General features: G+C 40.7%; 1 protein-coding gene across 1 annotated transcript in view; it reads left to right on the top strand.

Annotated features, from left to right (window-relative positions):
- Positions 1–15,232, top strand: part of LOC117367453 — a 52,383-nt gene that overhangs the window by 31,446 nt on the left and 5,705 nt on the right. The window contains exons 4-5 of the mRNA XM_033959998.1: positions 5,030–5,099; positions 11,743–11,938. Of these exons, the coding sequence (XP_033815889.1) occupies positions 5,030–5,099; positions 11,743–11,938 (266 nt within the window). The remainder of the gene's footprint in view (positions 1–5,029; positions 5,100–11,742; positions 11,939–15,232) is intronic.

Here is a 15,232-nt window from a genome sequence, read left to right as displayed (position 1 = left end):
CTGGGATGTACTGGGGAGGAGCCTAAGGCTCTGACTGTTCCAAGTTGCTTAACACTCTTCCTATGGGCTACTCAGATATACCACAGAAGCACCTTAGGCTCTGATTGGCCAAAACACCTAAGGCCGCTCCCATAGGAGGGGCCTTAAGCAACCTGGGCCAATCACCAACTTTTACTAAATACAAAACAAGGATCACAAATAGAAACAGAAACTGAACTTGAAACCCCAAGAAATTAAACTCAACAAGTACTTCAACACTGGAGAAATAAAAACAGAAATGCACTTCCACATGATTCCACAATTTCCTGTATAATAATAATAATAATTTTATTCTTATATACCGCCAAAGCCATAATAGTTCAAGGCAGTTTACAACAAGACAATCAGTGAATAAAACACTGTATAAAATCATCAGTATGTACATACAATGTGAAAGTAGAAAACAGTAAAACCTTAACTTACAAATCGATTAAATAATTTTGTTTTTACTAATTTTCTAAAACTGAAGTAGGATGAGGAATGTATAATGATATTACCCAACCATTCATTCAATTTACCTGCCTGGAAAGCAAGAGTTCTATCCAATAATTTTTTATATCAACAGGCCTTTATTATAGGATAAGTGACTATGTGAATTCCACGAGTAGGCCTGTTAGAACAGTTCAGTCTAAAATGAGAGACCAGATACGTAGGGGCCAACCCAAATATTGATTTAAAACAAAGACAAGTTTTGAATAACTCGAAGTCATTGAAGGTTTTCTTAAAAGTTCCAAAATAGAATGGAAGATTGAACCAATAAACAGAATGATACAGCATCAAAATATTTTCTGATAGATCTTAGTTTCCACAATACCGAGAAGCATTTTCTAACCAATGCATCCGTATGTTTATCTAAAGTCAGGGATCAATCCAATGTCATCTTCCTATCCCACCTCTCTTCCCTCCTGTCCCTTCCCCCATAGTCCATCATCTCACCTCCTCCTCTTTCTCATCCTCCTCATGGTCCACAATTATTTCTACTCTCTTTCCTCATGTTCTTGCCTCCTCTTGCCCCATGATCTAGCATCTCTCCCTCCCACCCACATGCAAGTCCAACATTTCTCCTTCTCTCCTTCCCTCTCATCCTCTACTTCAATATATTTCTTTTTTTTTCAGGCTGCACTTCCATCCAGTATCTTTCACTCCCCGGGTCTGCTTCCCTGGGTCCAACATCTATGGCATTCTCTTCCATCCCTCCATCCCATTATCCATCTATATACCTACCAATCTCTCTCTCTCTCCCCCTTCCCCTCCCTTTTGTTTCTGTTCCCATAATTTATTTTTCTAGTCCTCTCCCCCCACCTCTAGTTCAGCATTTCCCTTTCTCCTTCATCACTCTCCACCCCTGGTCTAACTTAAAACAGTTCCAGGGAGCCCCACAGTTCAGGCATCCCTTTCCCTTCTCCCCACCATGGTCCATTTCTCTCCCTTCTCAACAAGTTCAAGTGTAATATACCACAAATATAAAAACAAGGTAAATCTAAGCGGTTTACAAAAAAATGTAAAAATAATTTTAAAAAATAAGAATAAAAAAATAAAATGCAGTAGAAAAAAAAAATAGACAAAATATGAAATTTGGAGAAACTGTAAGACAACCATAGAAACTTCAGGAAAGAAAGGAATTGGTAGGTAACAATTAAAAAAAAAAAAAAGAAAAGGTTGGGCAGAGGGAAAGAATGAACGATGTGGTAAGAGATGGAAAAAAACAAACATTTCAGTTCTTTCTTCCCACACTAATCCCCTCTTTTACAAAGGTGCGCTAACGATTCACCATGCGCCAAATGCTAACGCACCCATTATAGTCTATGGACACGTTAGCGTTTAGCGCACGCTAAATCGATTAGCGCGTGCTAAATCGTCTACCGCACCTTAGTAAAAGGACCCGTAAGTGAAATGAAAAATCTTCAGGAATGCCAATGTATATAAATGTTGCCTGTTACATTTACAAATTAAGGAGATTAAGAACAGAAAGCCAAGGAAAAATAGTATGCCTTTAATTGCATTTTACAAGTCACGAATGATTTTTCTAAGTGAAAATAAAGAGGCAGAGAGTTTCAGAGTGGGAGCCATGACAAAGAAAGAAGAATTTCTATGAAAGTCAAGGAAGAATTTTCAAAAAGAGGGAACAACTAATAATTGTTGTGAAGAACGTAGAGTTCCCCATCTTTTTTAAAAATCTATCTCCCTTTTCAGAGGGGCCCCAGTGTGGTAGCTGCAGCAAGCATGAGCAAATGGCTGTAGTAAACAGGAGACCCGGTGGATATAATATACTTGGACTTCCAGAAGTTGTTCGACAAGGTTCCACACGCTAGGCTTCTGAAGAAACTACAAAGTCATGGAATTAAAAGGGATATACTAAGATGGATAGCCAATTGGCTGGAGAGCAGATTGCAGAGGGTAAGCATAAATGGGAAGTTCTTGGACTGGGAAAAGGTGACAAGCGGTGTGCCCCAGAGCTCGGTCCTTGGGCCAATCTTATTCAATATATTCATAAATGACCTGGAAGAGGAAACAACGAGTAATATAATCAAGTTCACAGATGACACGAAACTATGTCGGTCAGTTGGATCACAAATGGATAGTGAAGAACTCCAGAGAGATTTGAACCAGCTAGAGAAATGGGCGGAAAAGTGGCAGATGAAGTTCAATATAGAAAAATGCAAAGTGATGCACCTAAGCACGAAAAACAAGGAACATGAATATAAAATGTTAGGTATGACATTGAGCAAGAGCGAACAGGAAAGAGACCTGGGGGTACTGATAGACCGCATCCTGAAACCGTCGGCACAATGTGCAGCGGCTGCAAAGAAAGCGAACAGGATGTTGGGCATGATTAAGAAGGGAATCACAAGTAGATCAGCTAACGTCATAATGCCGCTTTATAGAGCAATGGTCAGGCTACACCTGGAATATTGTATCCAACAATGGTCTCCCTACCTAAAGAAGCATATAACCCTGCTGGAGAGGGTGCAGAGGTGAGCCACAAAGCTAGTAATAGGTATGGGAAATTTGAGCTACAAAGAACGCCTCAGAAAACTGAGCTTGTTCACCCTTGAAAAGAGAAGAATGCGTGGGGCTATGATAGAGACTTTTAAAATACTAAAAGGATTTGATAAAATCCAGCAAGATGCATCGATATTCACGTTGTCAAATGTGACTCGGCCAAGAGGTCATGGACTGAAATTGAGAGGCGACAGGCCCAAGACAAATGTCAGGAAGTTCTGTTTCACACAGCGAGTGGTGGACACTTGGAGGAGGTTGTGACTGAGACATCCATTATAGGATTCAAGGGCAAGTTGGATGCACACCTCCTTGCAAATCACATTGAGGGATACAGGTAAACAAGGTCTCATCTGGGAACACCTAGGTTTTCATCAGGAAGCACCTAGTTAAGCCTCCGCGTGTGCGGGTCACCGGACTGGATGGACCAGGGGTTTGATTCGGTGAAGGCATTTCTTATGTTCTTATGCGCACATGTATTCCAATATGTTCTTTTATCCTAAAACCAAGGAGCTTCTTAAAGAATTATCCCCATAGGGAATGATATTCAAAATGATTTAGCCAGCTTCTGGGCTAGCCACTAATATTCAATAGTACTTTACCAGCTAAGTACCGCTGAATATTGCAGTTAGTGCCTAAATCAAAGCTGGCTATGTTGGGGATATTCTGGGGGCAGAGATAGCATTTGGCTGCTTAAGTGCTGATATTCAGCTGTTAAGCAGCCAGGTTTACCACATAAATAGAAAAGTATGTTCTATTTTTATGCAGTATCCCATGGCTGCTTAAGTGATGAATATTGACTTAAACAACTAAGAGCTCCTTTAACGAAGGTGCGCTAGCGTTTTTAGCATACGCACCGGATCAGCATGCGCTAGCCGAAAAACTACCGCCTGCTCAAGAGGAGGCGGTAGCGGCTAGCGCACTTGGCATTTTAGCGTGCGCTATTCCGTGCGTTAAGGTCCTAGCGCACCTTCATAAAAGGAGCCTTAAGTGTTAACCAGCTTAAAAAGAACCGGATATTCAAACCTGAACCCGCACAGGTTCTGGCTTTGAATATCCTGGAATAATGCCATTGGTGGTGAGTAAAGCGCTCACCGCCCAACAACTGAATATTGTCCCCTGGCTAGTTTTAGAACTAGAGGGATGTAAAAGAGGCAGATGATCTGCGATGATTTTAGACAGACAACAAAGAGCAGACCAAACAAGTATATGGAACAAAAAGAAATTTAATGTCACATGTGCCCTCGGGTGAAATGTAGCCACGTAAGGCACATGTGACATTAAATTTCTTTTTGCTCCAAAAGGTACATGTGACATTAAATAGATGGACTGCCGCTACAATAACTAGACTAAACTAAGTTGGGAACTTATGTAAAATAGGGGGGAAATCCCAGGATAGTTATGGATCAAGTTATGGTACCTGGAGATGACTGAGCTATATATCTCAATAATACCAAGCATGAGGAAGAAGACCAAATTTGCCAAGTCAGATTAAAAAAAGAAGAGTAGGCCCCCCCTTCACTCTCTATCTCTTTTTCTTCCCTTTTCTCTTTCTTCTTCTTTTCTCCACCCCTCATTTTTTTTTTTTTTTTTGTGGTGGGTACTAGGATACTTGTGGGTAGGGTATTTCATTTCTTTCTTCTGGGGCCTATAAGAGCCAAAGGCCCTAGATGATGGATTGCATCCTCTTTGAGGGCAATGCAGAGTCACTACATGGGGGAGAGAGGGGGGGCGAGGGAGCAAATAGTTGGGGTGGGGAGGGTTTTTGGAATTAATGATGATATTTCTACTTTGCTGGTTGCTATTTCAGTTAATGGCAGTTGTATGTTTTATTGTTTATCATGCTGTATGTTTTTCTTTATCATCAATAAAAAAATTGTTTACCATAAAAAAAGAAGAGCAGGTTGGTTAAGTTTTATGTTTTGTATTCAGAACTCAGTGGATGTAATATGACAGATTTTTAAGCGGTATTGATTTACTTGTCTCCTAGCATTTGGAAAATCTCCTCAGTCAAGAAGGAAGACAAGAAGCTTGGCTTTACAAGGAAATTATGAAAACAAGTATGCTGGATCGTAATTTTGTTCAATGTCAATCATGATGTAGTGTGGTCCTCCTGTAAGACCAATTAAGTATGTAGAGATGAAGATCAACATATTTGTTGGAGCTGATACATCTTTATTATGGACAGATGTCCCAAATGAATTTATGTTTCTCATATGCTGTTTCAATGGGAAACAAGCCCCCTATTTTACTAAGGCACGCTAGCCAATTTAGCGTGCACTATATATTATCACTCGCTAAATGTTTACGCGTCCATAGCAGTGAGGTGCTTGACACTAGTTGGGAACAGTTGTATTTACAAACCAAAACATTCCCTTTTTGGAATTTTGGTGGAATTTATGAGTGGTAGCATTCTTTGTATATCATCATTTCGTGATTCTCAAGACTCCTGAGGCAGGCCTGTTGGCCGAAACATGAGTCATAGAGTCATTTGAATGTACCATTGTGACATTGGAGGAATAAAGATCTTCACATTATCAGATGAGTTGGAGGACACTTTTGTAGTGCACATCATTCTGATTTGGACAATTCCATTTTGTTTTGTTGCGTTAGCATTTAACACACACTAAATCGGCTAGCGTGCCTTAGTAAAAGGTTCCCAAGGTTTATACATCTAGAACCTGATTATATAAACAGCGTCAAAGTCAGTAAGTGCCTAGGGAAACGGTACCTTCCACAAATCAATCTAATTTAGGTGCTGTTTAAGGAATCGCACCTACCATTGCCTAAATTAAGTTAGGTATCATTAGGTGACTACAACTTAAGTACAAATAAAAGAAAAGGCAAGGCAGATGTCTTAACATAGCCAATATGGATTTTATTGATTAAAAATTCTTATTGGCTATGTTAATACATCTGCCTTGCCTTTTCCTTTTTTTGTACTTTTAATGTTTTATTTATTTAAAAACTTTATACTGTAGACCACCTTGAATTTTTATTTTATTTTTTATTTTAATTTTTTATTTTTTTTAATTTTTTTTTTAATTTTATTATTAGGATTTTATATACCACCTATCAAGGTTATCTAAGCGGTTTTACAATCAGGTACTCAAGCATTTTCCCTATCTGTCCCAGCAGGCTCACAATCTATGTAATTACCTGGGGCAATGGAGGACTGAGTGACTTACCCAGGGTCACAAGGAGCAACATGGGATTTGAACCCACAACTGCGGGGTGCTAAGGCCAAAGCTCTAACCAAAAGACCACTCCTTTCTCCCCACTTGGCCACTCCTTCCTCCATTAAACCAAAACGGTAAACAAAGAACATAGGTAGTCTCCCATTTCTTTTGTGCTGTTTTGTGACTACAACTTTGGCACTAGTATATTAGGCCAGGGATTTTCCAGTTCTAAAACACTAGTGCCTAATGCTTTCTAAATCCATACTCCACTCCTAATCATGGCTATTTTTTTTTTCATGTAAGCACTAGTAGATGCCTCACTGATTTCCGCATGGATTTTAAATTAATAATTTTTAATTGGCTTTTAATGCCATTTTCTGTATTCAAACCAATTGAAAAAATATTGAGTTCCACGCAGAAATCAGCTAGGCCCCATCAATCTAGGTGCCACTTATAGAATCCACTAGACTCAGTAAACACTGACAACTTGTTTTAAATATTTATTTTAATTATATTTGCAAAACAGTAAATTTTATCCTTGAGATGTTGCAAATACTTGAAGGATTTTAATGTTTCTGAAGAAAATCAGGAAACACATTAGATCAGAAGATTTTACTAGCATTAGGAAACTGAGAATCAGTTTTGGGGTTTTAATCCTTCACAACCAATACTCTCGCATCATGTTCTAAAATAGTGGCATATATTATGGAATTGACCATGAATGACAGCAGTTATTTTTGAGAAGATAAAGGAAGTCTGGCACTCAAGAGATAAGTTGAACTTCAGTGTTCAAGACTGAAAAAGACAAAAATGAAATGAATAACTTGGAAAAAAAAGTTCCCAGTCAAAGTAATATGAGGGTCATTTCATAAATAATGTACACTATTTTTTAATTTACATGTTTTATTTTTTTTTCAAATATTTCTTTACAATCCTTCAATATAGTCTCCCTGCTTTGCAATGACCGAGTCCCAACGTCCATGAAGCTTCATTATTCTATCCAAGACACCGTTTTTGTTCAGTTGAATGGCTTGGGTAATGGTGGATGAAAGCTCTTCCAGAGATGCAAAACGATGTCCAGGCATAGGTTGTTTCAACTTTGGAAAAAGGTCAGGCATTCTTGAATCGCATTCTTGCTATTGATGAAATGTGGTTCAGAGACTTTGAGCCGGAGCTGAATTCACAGTCCAACGAGTGGAGAGCTCCATTTTCCTCACGACCAAAAAAAATTTTGACGAACTCAATCAAAAGTCAAACAAATGATTTTTGCTTATGATCATGAAGGCATCATCTTCCCAAACAAAGTTCCACGTGGAAGAAGTGTCACAACAGTGCATTATTGTGATTTTTTTGCAAAAAATGCACAGAAAAATACACAAAACCCAACCTCAGTTGCTCTTGGCTGGGCCACTCATTCTTTACGACAATGCTCGCCCGCACATAGGGAAGTCATCATTGAAAAACTACGTGAATACGGCTAGGAGGTGTTACCTCATGCTCCCTACAGTCCAGACATGAGTCCACCAGACTTCGACCTTTTTCCATAGTTGAAACTTGTATTACAACTGCTTATCATTTCTATAGTGCTACCACAAGCAAGCAATACGTACTGTACACAAAGAAAAAAAGAGCCCCTGCTCCTAGGAATTTTTCAATAGCTAATAAACTACATTTGTATTATTACTGTTTTCTGCAGTTACTCAGAGTAACAAAAATTGTGAATAACAGTGTACGAGTATAAAAAGGGATTGGTCAATAATCAAAACAACTTATCCAGTTAACAGCACCTGCTATTCCGATAAGTACTGCTGGATGGGAGATTCATAGGCACAATCTGGACAATGAAGGGAATGAGCATGACAATATTCAGTTTCTTATCCGGTAACTTAGGACAGAAAGATCCCCTAAGTTACTGTATATACTCGAATATAAGTCGATCTGAATATGTTGAGACACCCATTTTACCCCCAAAAAGGAAGAAGAAAAAAAAAAAAAAAAAGGTTGACTCGAATATAAGTCGGAGGCTTAATATTCAAGTGCCATGCCCTGCCGGGATCTGCACCCAGTGTCCCCTCCCTCATGCCCTCCCCTGCCAGGTTCTGCACTCAGCTCCCCTCCCTGCCAAGTTCTGCTGCCAAGTTCTGCACCCAGCCCCTTCCCTCCCTGCCCTGCACTCAGTCCCATTCCCTACCAGGCTGTGAATCAAGCCTCCTTCCCTGCCAGGCTCTGAACACTGTCCCTCCTCCCTACCAGGCTCTATACCCTGTCCCACCTTCCTTCCCTGTACCCGCTTCCCACAAAAAAGAGCCAACCTTATCAGTGATGTCACAATGGCTTGATTGTCCTGTACTCCCCTCTGCCCTCCAACCCAGCCATCAGATTAACTCTGCCCCTTAACTGAAACCACCTAGTGGTAGGCCGGGACAGGAGGGATCCCTTCTGTCTCCTGCTCCAGCCGACACTAACAATTACCACCCTCCTTCCTTCCCTACCTCACGTACCTTTTCCCTGGTGAACCAGCGTGTATCCTCAGCTGAAATATTCCTGCAGATTGTGAAGGTAGTAGCCAGCGGTGCACCCGGGCCGGCACGTCGGAGCAAGCTTTCGTGCTCCTGGCCAGCCTTCACTGCTCCTTGATAGGCTGCTGTGAGAGCCATGAGAACCGTGAATCCTGCAAGAACTGGTGGTAGTCTATCAAGGAGCGGTGCAGGGCTGACCAGGAGCATGAAAAGCTCACTCCTGCGTGCCAGCCCATGTGCGCCGCTGGCTATTAGCTTCACAATCTGCAGGAGGATTTCAGTGCGGGATACACGCTGGATCACCAGGGAAAAGGTACGCGAGGGAGAGAAGGAGGGAGGGTGGTAATTGTTAGTGTCGGCCGGGGCAGGAGACGGGAGGGATCCCTCCTGTCCCAGCCTAAGGCAGGCCTGCAGGAAGTCCGGGAGGGTTTCGGATGGTCACTGGGGGATGACCCGAATATAGGACGAGACCCCCATTTTTGGGCCATTTTTTTGGTCCAAACATCTCATCTTAGATTTGAGTATATATGGTATACTGATAAGTTGTTCAGATAGCAGTCTGAATTTTGCCACTATCCAGATAAGTTCTGATGCTGGCCAACATATCTGGATATTTGGATATTTTTTAAACACTGGAGATAATGATTTTTAAAAAACTGTTTTCTACAGTGGCTGAATATTGACTGAGGAATATTTATTCAATGAATGTGAGTCATTGGAAAATTTCCTGCATTATAGAGCTGTATTGAATATTTTACTATTTGACTAAATGCAAATAATGAAAAATATTATTAGGCAGAATACGAATACCAAATATGAATAATGGGCATGGAGCTTTAACACAACAAATATAAAAGAAGCAATATGAAATCAAGCTCCATATTCTATACATGGTGCTTTGAGTTGCATGCATAAATGTGGATGCATGCCCAATTTGCATTCACAGCTTAATTGAATAAGGAACCAATTAGTGCTAATTGTCATCCTAACAGGCAATTATTATTGCTAATTAGATTTAATTAAAGTTATGCACATAAATCACATACCTAAATTTTATGTGAGTCCAAAATGGGGGAACAGAAATGAGAGAGCCAAGGGTGGATTTGAAGCGTACCTGTAAGTCACACACATAATTATAGAATAAGGTGGATCCACACCTATGTTTAGGTGTGAGGTTTTGCACCTGGTTTTAGTTGGTGTAAATGGACTTTAATTAGGCACAATTCCCGGGAATAACAGCTATTCTATAAATTGTGCCTAATTTTAAGTATCATTTATATAATAGTGTTTAGAAGGGGGGGGTCAGCACCAATTTTTTTAGTTGCCATATATAGGCCCAGATTCACTAACCTGCTCGATCAGGCCCGATCTGGGCCCAATCTGGGCAGGTCCGATGAATTCAGGAAAGAAACATATGCAGATGGGGGCGATCGGAGGAACACCCCCATCTGCCTGCACGGATCGCTGTTTTGTGATCCGCACGCATGCGCAGACCATCTGTAGATGGTCTGCGCATGCCCGTCAGAGCTACAATCTTTTTTTTTTTTTTACTTTTTACTGGACCTCTGAGCTGGCTTTTTAATTTTCCTTTTGCCTGTGGTTTTAACTCGCTAGAAGCCCGTGGGTTAAAACCACGGGCTAGCACTGAGAGGCAGGCAGATCGAGGCAGCGGGAGGCAGATTGGGACAATGGGAGGCAGATCTGGACAGCGGGAGGCAGATCGGAACAATGGGAGACAGATCGTGACAACGGGAGGCAGATCCGGACAGCGGGAGGTAGATCGGGACAACGGGAGGCAGATCTGGACAGCAGGAGGCAGATCGGAACAATGGGAGACAGATCGGGGCAACGGGAGGCAGATCCGGACAGCGGGAGGCAGATTGGGACAACGGAAGGCAGATCAGGGAAATGGGAGGCAGTTCTGGATAACAGGAGGTGTTCGGGGTAGCAAGAGATCGGGGCTGACAGGGCAGAGAGCAAGGCGGCAAAAGGCAGGGCAGCCGGAAAGGGTTTGAACGACTGATCCCCAGCAGTCGTTTCTTTTGTGATCGGCCAGCCCAGTCGGTGTGCCTGAAAAATGTTGGTGAATCACTGCCTTGCTAGATTTGCATGCCATTTCCCTAATTTGCATGCATGGATCAGATCGGGTGCGGCCAGAAGGTTAGTGAATTGGGTCAGGGTTGTAAACCGATCGGTACATGATCGGTTTGCTTAGTGAATCTAGCCCATAGAATCTTTCCACAAGTGTTTATTTAAGTAGGATTTAGCACAATAGAGCCCTGAATTATTCGTATTCAAATTACTATTTGGCTGAATGTGAATAATATATTCGGGCAATATTCAGGGCCAAATCAAATCGAAAACAAATATTCAGTACAACCCTAATTGGTACCTTATAATTCTCCCAAATTTTTAAGATCAAACGACCAATTTTTGTTGGTCATCCCCACTCTCAAAATTATCAATACTCGAAGGCAATTTATTTTTACTGTTACGGCGCCTCAGACCTGGAATTCACTCCCACTATACTTAAGAGAGGAGAAGAATTTGGAAAAATTTAAGAGCCAACTTAAGAGCTTTCTTTTTAAAGATGCGTTCAATACTTAATTGAAATGTTAATTGCTCTTTCGTCAATTGCTCTTTTGTCTACTTTTATTTTTACCTATTTATTTGTCCTTCTATTCCTGTTGTGTTTTACCTTTAATTGTTGATTCTTTCCTATCTAAGATTGTATTTCTATCCCACCTGTCCTATTGTATTCTTGTCTTATCTTAATTAGTTTGTTTTGTGATTTATCCCCTTGTTAATTATATGGTCTATTTTATGTATATTTTAGACAATTTATTTTACCAATTTGTACATCGCTTAGAATTTGGAATAGGCGATTAATCAAATAATAAATAAACTTAAACTTAAAATAAACTTCTATACAGTACATGCATTGCCTGACCCATAAAGGGAACCCTCTAATTATGTTTTACATATCAATTTGTTGTATTTTCTAGAGCATTTGAAGATGAAAGTTCTGTTGATGCTGTTCAGCAGAACCCATATGAAACACACTCCTTAAGTAGTTCCCGGCTCTCCAATCTGATAACTCATGCAGGAGTTATGACTGGTGGTCATGAGGGACATCTCATCTCTGTTGAGGACAGCACCACACAGACATCACCAGCCAAGTGTAAATCAAGTGAAAGCGGGGTAATATGCACAATGTTTTCTGATTAACAAGTATGTTAGACCCTAATCCATTTTAACCACAGCAATGATTTTGCATATGGTCTATTTATTATTTTATTTCCTAACATTAGCATTCATGCTCCGTCACCTCCTTAAACAGCATGATTCACCCATACTAAATAAGTACTCCAAACAATATTTGTGGAACAATCATTTTTGGTTGCAGTTTTATTAATATCTTAACATCCTCAAAACTCTCAGTATAATTCCATATCAAATCAACATCAAACCCCCAATGACATTTCCCACCCCCGAGGAGCTATTCGGTAATGAAACTAGCTTCCCATTAAATTCTTAACCTCAATAACCGCCTTCACACATGACTCATAGTAAGGCCAGGCCATACCTCCCCTTGCAGCGGTGTCGCTTACAAGGCTTACGTTTAATTATTTATTAACGGCAGATTTCCCAGCTGCAAATGGGCCAAAACCACCTTTGTCACCCCCTTTGAGCTGCGATCACCTTCCCCTAACCTACTGCCAACAACACCACTCCCAGCAAACCCAAAACACCCACACAGATCATACAAATCCTAACACAAAAACACAAGAATTAAATACAGAATACAAGGGAGGGATAATTTTCTCAAACAAACCCTACTCTACCCTTTCCTGTTTCCACACACAACTCCCTTCACCCCCGCCAAAATACCCTAACCAATCCTAACACAGCACCTCCCCTTATCTCTACCTCTATCTCTTCCATCAACCAAACCCAATCCTTCTAACATCTTGCTTTCATTCTTTATCCTTTCCTTTCAAATCAGTCTCCCTACAAAATTTTACTAGCATTCCCCAACTCACCCCTACCCCTCCCACCATCCAATTTTTTGCCAGTGACCAGCTCAGCTAATGTTATCTTCCACAAGTTAACTCTGGTGTCTTCCTTATACAAAAATAATGTTTTTGCAATACATAAGAACATAAGAATAGACATACTGGGTCAGACCAATGGCCCATCTAACCCAGTATCCTCTTTCCACAGTGGCAAATCCAGCTTATAAGTACCTGGTAAAATCCCAAATAGTAGCAATATTCCATACTACCCAGGGCAAGCAAACTATGGACTTTTCTCCAGAAAATTGTTCAAACCTTTTTTTAAACCCAGCTATACTAACCACTATTACTGCATCCTTTGGCAATGATTCCAGAGCTTAACTATTTGCTGAGGTAAAAAATATTTCCTCCTTTTTGATTTAAAGGTATTTCCATGTAACTTCATTAAGTGTACCCTAGCCTTTGTAATTTTTGAAAGAGTATAAAATCGATTCACTTTTACCTATTCTACACCACTTAGGACTTTGTAGACCTCAATAATATCTCCCCTCAGCCATCTCTTTTCCAAGCTGAAGAGCCCTAACCTCTTTAGCCTTTATTCTATGAGAGGAATTCCATCTCCGTTATTATTTTGGTTGTTCTTTGAACCTTATCTAATTATGCTATATCTTTTTTGAGATATGGTGACCAGAACTGAATGCAATACTTAAAGTAAGGTTGCACCGTGGAGCGATACAGAGACATTATAATATTTTTGATTTTATTTATCATCCTTTTCCTAATAAATCCTAGCATCCTGTTTGCTTTTTTGGCTGCCGCTGTACTTTGAGCTTCAGATTTCAGCGTATTGTCTATGATGACACCTAGATATTTTTCTTGCATGCTGACCCTTTAAGGTGGACCCTAGCATCTGAAAACTATAATTTAGATTATTCTTCTCAATGTGCATTACTTTACATTTGTCCACATTAAATTTAATCTGCCATTTGGATGCCCAATTTTCAAACTTCCTAAGGTTTTCCTGCAATTTTTCACAATCTGCATGTTCTTTAACAACTGTGAATAGTTTAGAGTCATCTGCAAATTTAATTACCTTGCTTGTCAGTCTGATTTCAAGATCATTTATAAATATGTAAAATAGCACCAATCCCTGTACAGATCCCTGAAGCATTCTGCTATTCACCCTCCTCCACTGAGAAAAATGGCCATTTAACCCTAACCTCTCTTTTCTACATAAGAACATAAGAACATAAGAACATAAGAACTGCCTTCTCCGGATCAGACCTTCGGTCCATCAAGTCCGGCGATCCGCACACGCGGAGGCCCTGCCAGGTGTACACCTGGCTTAATTTATAGTCCACCATATCCTTATATGCCTCTCTTAAGGAGATATGCATCTAGTTTGCTCTTGAAGCCTAGGACGGTCGATTCCGTCATAATCTCCTCTGGGAGGGCATTCCAGGTGTCAACCACTCTCTGAGTGAAGCAGAATTTCCTGACATTAGTCCTGAACCTGTCCCTCCTTAGCTTCATTACATGTCCTCTAGTCCGTGTCAAATTGGACAATGTAAATAATCTTCTCTGCTCTATTTTGTCGATTCCTTTCAGTATTTTGAAGGTCTCGATCATATCCCCACGCAGTCTCCTTTTCTCAAGGGAGAACAATCCTAGTGTTATAAGTCTGTCCTCGTATTCCAGTTTCTCCATACCCTTCACCAGTTTTGTTGCTCGTCTCTGCACCCTCTCCAGCAGTTTTATATCCTTCTTTAGGTAGGGAGACCAATGTTGGACGCAGTATTCCAAGTGTGGTCTGACCATTGCCCTATAAAGCGGCATTATAACTTTCTCCGATCTACTCGAGATTCCTTTCTTTATCATGCCCAACATTCTATTTGCCTTCTTTGCCGCTGCTGCGCATTGTGCCGACGGCTTCAGGGTCCTATCTATCAGTACACCCAGGTCCTTTTCTTGTTCACTCTTCCCCAGAGTTGCACCTGACATTGTATACTCGTATTCCTTATTTTTATTGCCTAAATGCATTACCTTGCATTTCTCCACATTGAACTTCATCTGCCATTTCTCCACCCATGTTTCTAACCGACACAAGTCGCTCTGGAGTTTCTCTCTATCATCCTGCGATCTGATCGCCCGGCATAGTTTTGTATCGTCTGCAAACTTGATGATCTCACTTGATGTTCCTTCCTCCAGGTCATTGATATAAATATTAAAAAGGATCGGCCCAAGTACCGAGCCCTGGGGTACACCACTAGTCACTTTCTCCCAGTCGGAGAACTTCCCATTTATGCCCACTCTCTGCTTTCGGTTTTCCAGCCATTTGCCTATCCACCTTTGTATATCCCCCTCTATGCCATGGCTTTGTAGTTTCCTGAGAAGTCTTTCGTGTGGAACTTTGTCGAACGCTTTCTGGAAGTCCAAGTATATTATGTCCACCGGCTTCCCACTATCAATTTGCTCGTTC

The sequence above is a fragment of the Geotrypetes seraphini genome, chromosome 10, assembly GCF_902459505.1.
Source record: "Geotrypetes seraphini chromosome 10, aGeoSer1.1, whole genome shotgun sequence".
NCBI classification, from domain to species: domain Eukaryota; kingdom Metazoa; phylum Chordata; class Amphibia; order Gymnophiona; family Dermophiidae; genus Geotrypetes; species Geotrypetes seraphini.
The sequence above is the reverse complement of the archived record's forward strand: the minus strand, read 5'-3'. Positions and strand labels throughout refer to the sequence as shown.